Genomic DNA, 13,522 nt, shown 5'->3' on the forward strand with positions numbered 1-13,522 from the left:
TAAATTGCCAGAGACAAATTCCATTGTTTCCTAGTCAAGCAGCTTGCTTTGCATATCAGTCTGCTAAACTGTGAGACCCTTTTCCTGATTCTCCAAGTATGCGATGAGCAGCAGTGTAGCTAAATGCTTATATGTGCAACTGAAGGATTGTAAAGGATTTATTGTTTGATTGTTTTCTCTTCCTAGACCTAAGCATTAGCAGGTATAGTCTGTCAAACTGCATAAAGGTACAAGTTTGTGTTCTAGCAAATGTACTGCATTAGTATGTTGATCAGCTGCTGTACATGCTTCTCTCATCACTGGCCTTCTGAACAATGTCATCTTGCCCATCCCCTTTGTTCCATCTTCAATGGCCTTTTCCTTGTTAGAAAATGTAAAATCATTCTTTTGCTTGTTTAGGTTGCCATCAATGCTACTGCATACACACCTTCATCTTTTTTTTCAGTCACTTTAAATAAGTGAGGATGTATTGGGTGTTCTCCTTTCTTGTGTATATACTTAATACAGGGTAGGCGAGGCCCCTGACTTCAGGTTTGTATGAATTGTGTTCATGCGTATCTTACTTGAGCCAAAGCTTTACGCTGAAGGGTAAGGTTTAATTTAATATTCTTGCAGTTACCATTGATAAGGCCAGTAGATGCCTTGACTGGCCAAAAATACATGTGTGTGGGAAAAACTTGTGATGTAGTAGCTGAGTGCTGGCTTGGAATTTGGCAAAGCCACTTGTTTTCCTAGTTCTGACACCAACACTTGAGTAATCTTGCCTATATTATTTCATACTTGGCTTGTATGTCTACCTACTTTCTTTGTTCTTCTTTTGTATATTACTCAAAATATGTGCATATAGTGATTATATAAGGCCCACATAGCATGGTCCAAGCCTCAACTGTGTTCTGTATTTTTATGTAGTTTATTTTAAAGTGAGGTTGGATGAAACAGCTTTTGGAACTCAGAATCAGGGACAAAACACAAAGTTGTTTTATAAAACCTGATACTTGAACAAAAATTAGAACAGGTAAAAACTAAAACCAAGGGTGGGCAGAAGGAAGTGCCAGGTATGATGTCCATCTCTAGTTAACTCTTTCAGTATTTCATTGCTCATGTATTTAATTCTTACTTGGTGGCTTTCAAAGGAATATACGTATGCTTTTTGCAATAAGCTATTACCCAAAATAGATATATGGAATTAGTGGTTTTGAGGTCCTAGGGCATGGCAAATGGGTCATGGGTTTCTGGTCCCATGCTTTAATGTATTGCATTCATCTTTTCTGCAGTTATTCGTAACAGGAAGAGCTGAAATTCTATGGCTGGAATTATCAAAGGATTAAGCATGCAACTCTAATTTCAGTAGGATTGGGGACTCTTGTGTCTGTTGGGAATGCATAAATAGCTAAAGAAATTCAGATTTGGTCTCTTATGGTAGGTTCCTATCTAAACAACAGACTAAGTAAGGCTTTTTGTTACTAATGCACTCAACCGTGTTAAAAGTTGGAGCCTTTGCATAGCTTTAGGGACTGGGGATTTTGGAAGTCGTGTGGAAAAGCTCTGCCCCCTGACATCAGCTCACTAGGTAGGTAAATGATGCTGAATTTGCACGTAATATCAAACCAGCTCAGGAATATTGACATACTAAAAAAGACAGCAAGTCTGCTGGCTTAAAAGCAAGTTTTTTTACTCTGACTTGGTTAGATTTAACACTGTGTAATTTTTGTAGCTTCTTTGTGCTTTTGAATGCATTTCAGAGGTTCTTTTCCTTTCCATTGTCTTTTAGGGTGCCATTAGAAAGAGATAATTCAGAAGAGTTTTTAAAACGGGAAGCCAGAGCAACTCAATTAGCAGAGGAAATTGAATCAAGTGCCCAATACAAAGCTCGGGTTGCCTTGGAAAATGATGAAAGAACAGAAGAAGAAAAATATACTGCTGTTCAGAGAAATGCTAATGAACGAGAAGGACATGGTGTGAACACTAGGTACTTGCATACACTATGAATAGTATTTTTATTTAGATGCTATACATATTTTGGTACAGTAGCAAGTTATTAATTGAAACTGTGCTTTTTCAGCAGGGCTGATTAGGTTAGGAGCCTTGTTTAAACAATCGTGCTGTTTTTGGCAGTCATGCTAAATGGTACACCTCTGCCTGGCCCTGTATTATCTCTGTACTGAAACAGACTTCCCCCCTCTGATATGTCACTGTGGTGAATTCATATGAAATTACAGGAAAGGGCAGCGGTTTCAGTATGTCATGGAGAATTTCAGACATTAGTACTAAATCGTTCAGTGTCTGGGCTTGTAGGAAGTGGACTGTGTTGTTAGTATCAAAAACAAATTCATGAGGTGAATGTTAGGTCAACATCTGATAGAATTTTCCTTTAGCTTGATCTGAGAAAGACAGAAATACCAGCAGAGCACTTGGTGAGGTACTTCTCACTGTCTTTCAGTTCTGTCTCAACACTGATAGAAGTTTGCTGTGTTTCAGAGAAAATAAATACATTCCACCTGGACAGAGGAATAGAGATGTCCTGTCCTGGGGAAGTGGAAGACAAAACTCACCAAGGATGGGCCAGTCTGGATCAGGCCCACCAATTTCAAGGTCTGGATCCCATACTTCAGAATTCAGTCCTAACTCTGGAGCAGATCAGAGAGTGGTTAACGGAGGCAAGTATCTGAAGTCTAAATGAATGTGCCTTATAAAATTGCAGTCAATTACCTAATTATGATGAAACTGCATATGGTGTGCTCTTAGGATATGTTAGCATTCATCATTTAACACAGAGGTGGTGATTTTGATTTGAGTTTAACTTATAATGGTACATGCATTTGACTGCACCATATGTAGCTCTGCAGAGCAGAAATGTCACTTCTTTTCCTTCTCAAACACCTTTGTCTTACTTGATGGTGCAGTATGCGGTTTTAAAGATTAAAAATTGTTTTATGTATTTCTGCTGCTAAGCTCTGTGTGGAGGAGTAGCAATGCTGACACCTAGTGAAAGGGAGGTGGCAGCCAAGGAAGCATCACTCTTCCTTTCTGGTGCGTGGATCAATTCTGTTTCCCATTAAAAAGAATAAAGCAACTCACTTTACGATGATATGGGGGAAGAAAATCATTGTTGGGGTGGTAAGAGAAGTGTCAGGGGAAAAGGAATCAAAAACCTTCTCTCCAAATGGCTATTTGAGTATTTTCTGCTATGCACATGGGTAATATTTATAAACAGACATCACTAGGCACTGTATAGCAGGAATCGGTGTTTCATAAACCAAACACCATTTTTTGAGATGGATTTCAGCAGTAGCCTACCCTTGAGGCATTAGTTTTATAAGTTAAAAATGCTATTACATGAGGTTGCTGTGAATAAATGAAAGATGGATAATACTCAAGTGCCTCTTTCTGGAGAGGAAGTCTAAGAAACATCTAAAGGTAAGTGAGACTTCCTTTTCAAATACAGAGTCAGCTGTATGAGGGATGTACACCTGAGTCTTACCCAAACAATGCTAACCTTGAAATTTGTTCATAGTATTTGTGGTTTCTGTCACCCTATTACTCTGCTGAATGAATATCATACACCTAAAATATCCAGAATGGCTGGATTAAATTTCTTTGTTTTGGAAACAATGAACCCTGTATCCTAGATTAAAATAGTACATTAATACTTCAGATAACTGATAAAGGCATAAATGTCAGGATTCAGACACTGAACACCGCTGTTTTTTGTAAAGATACAGTTCCTAGAATTGATATTGCTCATCATTTGGTTTGAAAGTAGCAGTTTGTATAGCCAATAATATATGTGAACCGCTGTTTGAGAACCTCTGGTAGCTATTTAAGGACCTCATCAAGAGTGATGCATACTGCAGAACATATATATGATAGGCTAACAGATCAAACTTTACTGTCTATTCCTTAGTAGTATTTGTAGATCCTAATTAACCCTTTGGGGAGTTTGTGACATTCAGATGTTGAATTTGACCAGAAGTGAAAGAAATAACTTTGCAGAGACTATTTTATTGGTTGCAGAAATAAACTAATCTATCCCCAAAGGGTTAAACATGAGAAATCATTTTGTCATATTTTACTTTTTTTCTGTTGACCTTTTTCCCCATAATTTTTCTTTAGTTTTTATACTTTCCTTCATATCATTTGTTCTGTCAGGTGTTCCCTGGCCATCGCCTTGCCCATCTCCTTCCTCTCGCCCACCTTCTCGCTACCAGTCAGGTCCCAACTCTCTTCCACCTCGGGCAGCCACCCCTACACGGCCGCCCTCCAGGCCCCCCTCGCGGCCCTCCAGGCCCCCGTCTCACCCCTCTGCTCATGGTTCTCCAGCTCCTGTCTCTACTATGCCTAAACGCATGTCTTCAGAAGGTACAATACCACAATTTGTTCATGTTTTTGTTTGTCTTTGTTTAACTCCTTTGTGAGTTTAATTACAAAATTGTTTTTCCTCTTCATTACTTAACCTATAATTTGTGTTTAACTTTAGTTTATCAGACTATTTCTATTAACCTTTTTATTTGAAGAACTTTACAAAAACAAAATAAAGCTGTGAAATTTCCCAAGTTGGTATGAAATAAACTCAGCTTTGTAAACGCTGCTCAGTGTCTTAACTTAACCATCAGCAACATGCAGGACCTGGTAACTTTAGAAGGCAATTTTAGGAATATAAATTTATATAACATATCAAATACTTTAATACAGTTGTTCCATAAAAAGCTGTTTCAAATTTAATTTCAAATGTAACTAAATCATTGAATTACCTTTTGTAAAAAAAGCCCCAATAATAATAATAAAAATGCTGTATTCAGAGAAGTGCACTGTGGAATGGGATAGGATAAGCTGCTTCAAAGGCGAATCTGTAGAAAACTCTAGATCTGTTTGCATTGAGGCAGAACAATAAGTCAGCTCCCTAGCAGTCAGTAATACGCAGAGAAAGGCTAACCCATGAGTCTTTGGTAATTGTATGCAGAAATATCTGAACTAAATTTTTTTTGTCCTCCTGAGTAAAGAACACATTTTAAAATTTTTATTTTATTTAAGTGCACTTTAAAACTAGCTGGCATAGCACAGTCTAGCAAGCCTGGAAAAATGCAAACTGGTTATACTAAACTCACTGGAAACTTGCAGTCTCTGCTCTAGCTGGCTCCACTGGAGCCATGGGAGAGAGAACAGTCATCCCGCTGACTGAATCAGTAACTCTGTTCTGCAGCTTGCCTGATAAATGCTCAAGATGGTCCGTAACCAGAAAGTGGATGGTAGTAGGCATGTCTGTACGGCATGCTGCTGTCAATTTATCAATGTGAGCTTTTTAATGTAGTAAGATACTGAGACTCCACGTGCAAATTCAGTTATTTTTTAGCACTTGCGATTGATTTGTCAGGCATGCAGTGAACTGCTGCTTACTGAAATATTTAATTCCTGCTACTAGAAGAGGATTGCTGGAAAGTGTGCATTCTTTAAAATACTTGCCTGTGTATGATTTGGATTGAAGTGTACTTTAGATTCATGGTTAAAATAGAGGCTGACGTTTAAAGATTTATGTAACCATAAGAGATACTTGATAATTTAGAACCTTAGCTGAAACCAGAAAGCCATTTATCTGAAATTTTCTTTTTTATTGACCTACATTAAAAATGAAGTGTAATCAGCCAGATTGTTTTCTGTCCATACACAGTTTTTCCTTTTAAAGAATCATATGAACATTTGAATCTGATCTTGTAAAGAAAGTGTTTGTTAGGATGTGGAAACTATATTGCTGCTTAGAGTTGAGCATACCTATTCTGTGGCAGCTGTGTAAGCTGTTCAGAATTACTGTGTTCACTTATGACTTTAGCTTCTGGTGTTAAACATGCATGACTTGAACCTTGGGATAACAATAACTTGTTTAGTTGCAATTTTGCTGACTTGTAAATGAATTGTGACCTGCTGCAGGCAGTTTAGCCTCAGTGCAGAATGCCCTGCTGAAATTCCCCAAGAGCATTGGTCAGCCAGTGGTGACTACTCTGTAAATAAATGTTTGGTATCACTGACCACCTGACAAAAGTGATAGAAAATTTTTCCTTTTCTGGAAAATGCTTGATAAGCTGGGGCTGTGCTTATCCAGAGGGAGCTGGGCCACTAACCTTTTTGGCTTGTCTCACAGTAAGCAATACTGCATACATGGATTCAAATGTTTTAAATCCAGGACTTGCATACCCGTTTAAATTCTGATAAAACTTTTAAATACCAATGAATGTGAGCTGTCATAGCAAGGTGATGAGTGTGTTGGTAGTCTGGCTGGACCAATGGCTTGGCCTTTTTAGTCTAGTGGGTCCCCGGTTCTAGTCAATGCAGTGCAGATTGCTTGACTGTGTTACTCCATTATTGAGAATTATTAGATTAAGAAAAGTTTTTAAAACAGCTAGTATGTTTGGGTACTCCTGGTGATGGACATTAAGTACTTATTGTGTGGGGTTGTCTTCTTTTTCTCAGGGCCTCCACGGATGTCTCCTAAGGCACAACGGCACCCTCGAGGTCACAGAGTCTCTACTGGTAGGGGTACAATTTCAAGTGGCTTAGAATTTGTATCTCATAATGCACCAGGGGAAGCATCTACTACTGCAGTGGCACGAGGCAGCCCTTCAGGTGGGACGTGGTCATCAGTTGTCAGTGGGGGTAGGTAAAGCTTGGCTTATTGCAGATGGCTTGCCAGGGGTACTTTAGAGTGTGAATGCTGAGCAGAATACTGCATTTCTAGACAATTCAGACTCTGAATAAACACTGGTCTGTTAACTTAGCTTGCGTAGATGAAGTGGGAGAAGGATTTTGCCAGATAGCTTAGTATAATAGTTGGTGAGTCGGTCCTTTAAGTGCAGTATTGTTTTTACTGCAGAGAGGTTAAGTCAGATGGTGTATGAGGAGAAAGGAAGGGAAAATGTGGGAATTAGTTGTTGAAAGAAGTAATTTTTAGGAAAGTTATTGGGGGAAAAAAAAGTTACATACGTTGCATTGAATCACTGAATTTAGTTAATGACAGTGTACCTGGGCTGTGGTTTACAGATGAAGGAGGTGTTTGGATAGAAGGTGGTTGGTGTTAAAAGAGAGGATGAAATTACATTAAGTTGGATATATTTTTCCTTTAAAAATTATGCAGGTTTTAAGTGGTCATTTTGTGTTTGTCTAAGTACTGTGGTAGCAGATAAAGTCAGTGTATCTTCTTTTTTGAACCAGTTAACATCTTTTTTTTAATATTAGACTTCAAATATAAAGCTCAGTCTTGGGACACAGGCCCTAGTCTTGAGCTTTTATAGTTGAGGCCGTGTTCTAGTGAGTTGTCAGCAGCTGGGTGCTTTCTTGAATTGAAGGGCAAGTGAGCGACAGTTTGGAGTCTGATACTTTTTAGCAGCTCTAGAATTCTAGAGGAGCGTAGTGGGAATGTATTTCTCAGAAAGAAGGTATGAATTAGACCCCCATAGACCTGTTGCCTTGTGGAAAAGATTTAAACTCTTCTGTTCTGTCTGATTCATCTTCCCTCCCCACTTTATATATTATTAACATGTGAGTAGGACTGTTAAACGACTTATCTCTCTTTCTCCTCGCTCACTTGAAGTTAATATGTGACATAAAGCAACTAACTGACCACAGTGGGATGAGCAGGAAGCAGGAGGTACAACTTACCATTTAAAGAATATACAAGTTTCCTTTCTGCTTTAACACAGGGGCAAAAATATACATCAAATAATCTTCTTTCAATAGGATATGTTGGTTTTTTTTCCAGCTGGCAAACCTCCAAGAGAGGACACTGTAAAATGGATGTATTTTCAGCCCTTTTAAAAATGTTTTACATCTGTTTGTATGGAGACCTGACCACCTTTTCTGTTCTGCCTGAAACTGTTAATGTGAGCTGTTGTAGTTGTACCAGTGGGGGGCTGGGGAGCATATTGAAGTTTCATGATGGGACTACAAGGAAGTGATACATATTAGGGGACAGTCTGCAGAAAAATCACATCACTTATCTGAAATGCTGCGTTATAAAGAGCTAGATGTACCTGAAAGGTAAACAGGTTTTCAGTTACTATATAATGTTCCACTAAGTATTTTAAAGCATGTTTTTAGTATTTTTAGTAATTTTAAAAATAAGCAAACTGCTGAGCAGATGAGGAAACTTATGCTATAACTGTTTTTTCCTGTTTGTTTCTAGTTCCGAGATTATCCCCTAAAACACACAGGCCTAGGTCTCCAAGGCAGAGCAGCACTCCCACGGGACCAGCTCTGCCTTCTCCTCAGCCTGGTACTATTCCCACTGAATCTGTTGCCATGCCTGTTCCAGCTGCCTCTCCTACACCTGCCAGCCCTGCATCCAACAGAGCAGTTACCCCTTCCAGTGAAGGTCAGTTACCCCAGCTAGCCTGCAGATGCTCCCTTTCCCTAATCCCTGACAATGAACATGCCTATACAAGAGCAAGGCTGCCTTCTAAATGATGGGAAAACTTCTGGTGCATTTAATTTCACTGTGTAGTGAGTTCCCCTTTTCTCATGATGCTAACCCTAAACTAAGTTTGGGGAGAGGCTTTTTGATAAGTCTCTGTGCTTAATTTCTTCTGCCCTTTAAGGAGTATGGGCTTATAGGTGTTGGACTTAAGTGAGGATTTTTTTCAAACTGAGTGCCTGGCTAATTTCTAATTTAAAGAATTGTAGGCCACTGGTTTCAAAGGATATTTTGAGCATAGTGAAAGGAAGGGGGCGCGGGAAACCCACATTATACAGCACAGTCAAATGTCTAAGAACTCTTAAATCTTTGTGTCGTTCTGTATGAAGAGCTTGGACTACTGAAAATAATTTACTCTAAGTTTTATAGCTTTTTCAGCTTAGTTAAGGTTCTGTGTATGATGAGAGGGATATGTTTGACTGGGACTCTTTCATTTGCCTTAAAGACAATTGGGTGGGGATGGGGGGGAGGATAATCCTCCAGGCCCTAGCTAGGTAGCAGAAAATGTGTACCTTAGCTTACAGAAGAAAAACCCTGATCTCTCACCTGTTTCTATCTTGCTGTCTCTGGTCAGTTCGAGTTGTGTATGAGAATAACTTTGGCAATTTCTTTTCTAGCTAAAGATACTAGGCTTCAGGACCAGAGGCAAAATTCTGCAACTGGAAACAAGGAGAATATAAAGCCAAGTGAGACTTCTCCTAGTTTCCCTAAACCTGAAAACAAAGGTTTGTATCAAAAGCTTTCATATGAACTTGAGTAATGTAGGGATTCCAAGCACTACACCTGCTATATTGACTGCTTTAGTTAGCATTTTAAGGAAGACTTGGAGGCATTCTGGCTTGGGTGTTCTACAGCAAAAATTTGGTCATGCAGCTGTGAAGTGGCAGGCCTACAATTTTAAATGTTGTTCTTGACTCCATTTCATCATCAAAAAGTTTAGAGATGCTCATGTGGACAGTGTGGTTTCTTTTCACTTGTGTTTTTTCTTCTTCTCTTCCCCCCCCCCGCTGTTTTTTATTTGTAACTGTACTTCTTCCTTTTACAACTTTAGTTTGGCTTTCTTTGCAGCATTGTTTGTTTATTTGGTTCTCAAAAAAATGTGTTCATGTTCTTGAACTGGGAATCATAGAATTATTTATATTGGAAAAGACCTTTAGGATCGAGTCCAGCCATAAACCTAACCTTGATCAGTGTTTCACCTTTACTTGCTATGTCTTGAAATGCTGGTGTGTTACGTTTTGAGGGTTTTGTTGCATACTTCATGTTCAGCTAAGTTCTGCAGTCTCTGCACCTCAGGGCTTCTATCTGGGTGTGATGCGTTAGAACTGTAGGTATGTCAGTTATGTAATGGTGTGGTTTCACAGAGTATTTTTGTGTGCTCGTACATGTAGTTCATGGCATTATACCAAATAACGGATTAAATGATATCACTATTTCATTTTTAGATATGCAAACATTACCTTTTTTGCAAACTTTGTAATATATAAACTGTAAAACTTGTAATAGAAATGCTTGGCCAATGTTGGTCTTCTGTTTGGCAGGTGTATCTCCAATTGTTTCAGAACACAGAAAACAGATTGATGATTTAAAGAAATTTAAGAATGACTTTAGGGTAAGTCTCCCTGTATGTTAACATAATGGTATCATAGTTCTTCTGTGCATCCAGCTTATTTTAATGAATTGAATAAACGGCATGTGTTAACAGGAAAACAGGTCCTTACTACTCATGCTTAATTTATAAAAATCTCTATAAGAATTAATGCTAGATATTATAAAATCAATGCTGACTCTTGCTAGTACAATTGCCTAATACACGTAAATGTGCATATTGACAATAGACTGAAAATAGCACTTGAAACCTGTTTGATCATTAGGTACAAATAATTATGACATTTACACTCCATATGGAAGAGTTGTTTGAAAATTAAATAAAGGATTTTGCTGAGGAAAATTGAAGATTAATTTATATTACTTATTTCCTGGCTATAATGGTTTATTAAATCCGGTTAGCTTTTCAAGTGTTGCTGTTAAATCACACAGAGGGATGAGTCCAGAGGGTTGTCTTAAGCTTTCCTGTCACTTCCTAATCAACATATAGGTCAGTTTAGTCGCTGAATAGCTTCTTTCACAGTGTAGGCTTAAAACATTGTCAATGTTCATAGATTTCTTTTCTAGTAGAAATGGAAACGTATGTTTTAAAAAGTGATTTCCAGAGGATTGAGGCCTATAGGACTGTATTCTATTCTATGTATGTGATAGCATTAGATTGTCTGTCCCCAGTTCTGTATATCAATTTACTGAATATATTCCTTGGGTTTTTTTCAGTTACAGTCGAGTTCCTCTTCAGATGCAGTGGATCAGCTGCTAAACAAAACCCGAGAAGGTGAAAAATCAAGAGATGTAGTTAAAGAAAAGACAGAATCAACCCCTAAAGAACCTATCATAGAAACTGGCAGTAATACTAACTCTAATGGTGGCAGTAGCAAACCCAATAGTCCAAGTGTTTCTCCTTCGATAAGTAATAGTTCTGAGCAAAAGCGAGGGCCTGAGGTAACTTCACAAGGTGTACAGACATCTGGGCCTGGAAGTAAACAAGATAAAGAGGATAAAGAGGAGAAGAAAGATACTTCTGAGTGAGTAATTATGCTTTTTAGAATAAGCACATCTGTTATTAGCATTTAGCCATTTGTAGAAAAAGCTGTTATAAATCTGTAATATCTTGATGTTTATATGGCTGATATAAGTTCTCTCTGTTATACAGAGAAAACAACAGGTGAAATGACTGTACTGGAAGTCATGAGTCAGTGGCAGAACTGCATATAGAGCTCTGGTCCTGCTGATGCCTAATCCATATCTAAATGCTTATTTATATGTTTTCCTGGCTCATGTGAGTTCTATCAACAGCAGGAAAACTTTCTTATGAACAAGTATAGTAAGAGTACTGTCAGTAAGACTGGCTTTTTGCATGCTGTGTGTTGAGTTCTCAAAAATCTGACTCACTGATGGAAATTAGGTGTTTCATTTGTTTAAATTTTCAATTGTTAGGCAGTACTGTGGATATGCTTGTAAAAGAATAATGCTAAACAATTTTTTTGTTCTTTATGTTTAGGCAAGTTAGAAAATCAACACTTAATCCTAATGCAAAAGAGTTCAACCCTCGATCTTTTGCTCAAGTAAGTTATTTGATACTGTTTAAGATTGCCTTTGAGTAGATCTTCATAAGCAAACCTTTTACTTGGAGGATAATCAAGCTAATCTTGCGTATGTATTGCTGAATTCTGTTTGTAGCCGAAACCGTCTACTACACCAACCTCCCCTCGTCCACAAGCTCAGCCTAGCCCCTCCATGGTGGGTCATCAGCAGCCAACCCCAGTGTACACTCAGCCTGTTTGTTTTGCACCAAATATGATGTACCCGGTTCCAGTGAGTCCAGGCGTGCAGGTAAAGTATAGCGTATGCTGCAAACTTGTTAACACTTCTCGGATGATTGTCAGCAAGTTGAAGAGACCTAAGTTAAAACAGTGAAATGGTTCAGCCTGTATTACCCTTGTAAATATTGTTACAGTTACATTGTTAAGTTTTAGATATGTAAATACTGACTTTTTCCGGTGGTCCCTCAACCTAGATGTTCTAATAGTCCCAAACACTTGTAAATTCCAGCAGCTCTTACTCACATTTATTGTTAATCTGTGCAGACTTAGGCCCCCAGTCCTTCACACATAGTCTTACTCTTTTTAAGTTTTAAGTAATTGTTCTTTCATCCTTAGCTTCCAGCTGTGTCCCACTAGTTTCTGGTCATTGTAGGGATTACTGAGATTTCAGATCTAACTCTGTTATAAAGCTGTGTGATTTAGTATGTTGCTTGAAGTAGCAGCAGTAGCATTACTTGACTGGTTGTTGGAAACCGTATGGCCTTAGCTGTTTGTACATGCAGACTTTGATCACAGTGATCCAAGAAAATATCATAGGTTAGGCAGAGTTCACTAAACCATGTAACATAACGGAGTAAAACACATCAAAGCTGAATGGGGCCCCGACCCAGACACACATTCACTTTTTAAAGGCATATCATAGCTTTAACTCCTCCTTCTGTTTCAGCCTTTGTATCCTATTCCCATGACGCCCATGCCAGTGAACCAAGCCAAGACATATAGAGCAGGTAAAGGTGAGAATAATACTGCCTGTTTGGTTCTTAGTCTGCATGCAGCATGAATAAATTCCGAACGTTTGTGTATTTTCTAATCCATGTTAATTTGTTTACGACTGATATTTTTAAATGCTGTTTTTCATAGAGGGAAGTAAGTGGAAATACTACATTTCTAGATAAACTAATTCAGCCAAAACATGTTAAGTTTGAGTAATGAGGAGTTGCTTGGTTTGGAATTTTATTTGCCAAACAGGAAAGCATCTCCATTCCTTGGAATGTTAGTGTAAGCTGACCGTCCCCTATATTTCATAAATATTATGGGTTTGTTTAAAGAGAACTTTAGGTACTGGTTTTCTGTACTGGTTTACAGCAAAGCCGTGAATGGTGCTTTAACAGAGGATTTTTGTCAACAAGCAAAATCGCTATTTCTTCAGAAAGAGTATGCCACGCTGCTCTTCTGGAAAGAACTTACTGCTGGTTCCAGTTTGTTCTTTTGCATTCCTTCTGCAACAGTAACTGAACAGCTGGACTAACAATGCCATGTTTTTAACAAGTGACACCTGTGGCTATGGAGACAAGACCACGTGTGGTGAGATGCACTCTCTTCTGTGCAGTGCAGCGAAGGAGCAGAAAAATGATGGTCTTGTTTTTATAGTCATGTTTCAGAAAATGCTCTAATTCTACACAGTGCATGCTTTCTTGCAATTTTATACAGTGGTTCATGATGATAGGTTCCAGTGCTGTAGCTCCAGTCACTGGAGGAGGAAATTGTTTAAAAGAGCAGTTCTGCTGTTCAGAAATAAACAAGTAGGCTTTATGAATGTAGAGAAGACAAAAACCTGCAATGTATTTCTATTTTAAAACACACTAACTTTCTGTGGCCTTACCCATGAAATCTTTTCATTGCTAACACTGTT

General features: G+C 38.4%; 1 protein-coding gene across 14 annotated transcripts in view; it reads left to right on the forward strand.

Moving 5' to 3' along the window:
- The window catches only part of ATXN2 (ataxin 2), a 52,795-nt gene that overhangs the window by 20,952 nt on the left and 18,321 nt on the right, over nt 1–13,522 (forward strand). For 6 of the 14 annotated variants that reach the window (XM_075109939.1, XM_075109945.1, XM_075109949.1 and 3 more), the window contains exons 8-18: nt 1,772–1,969; nt 2,479–2,657; nt 4,150–4,359; nt 6,463–6,645; nt 8,171–8,359; nt 9,076–9,183; nt 10,000–10,070; nt 10,784–11,091; nt 11,568–11,631; nt 11,747–11,899; nt 12,557–12,623. In XM_075109939.1, the coding sequence (XP_074966040.1) occupies nt 1,772–1,969; nt 2,479–2,657; nt 4,150–4,359; nt 6,463–6,645; nt 8,171–8,359; nt 9,076–9,183; nt 10,000–10,070; nt 10,784–11,091; nt 11,568–11,631; nt 11,747–11,899; nt 12,557–12,623 (1,730 nt within the window). The remainder of the gene's footprint in view (nt 1–1,771; nt 1,970–2,478; nt 2,658–4,149; nt 4,360–6,462; nt 6,646–8,170; nt 8,360–9,075; nt 9,184–9,999; nt 10,071–10,783; nt 11,092–11,567; nt 11,632–11,746; nt 11,900–12,556; nt 12,624–13,522) is intronic. The other 8 variants (XM_075109941.1, XM_075109947.1, XM_075109940.1 and 5 more) reach the window with 5 other exon arrangements.

The sequence above is a fragment of the Phalacrocorax aristotelis genome, chromosome 15 (genome assembly GCF_949628215.1).
Source record: "Phalacrocorax aristotelis chromosome 15, bGulAri2.1, whole genome shotgun sequence".
Lineage (NCBI taxonomy): Eukaryota > Metazoa > Chordata > Aves > Suliformes > Phalacrocoracidae > Phalacrocorax > Phalacrocorax aristotelis.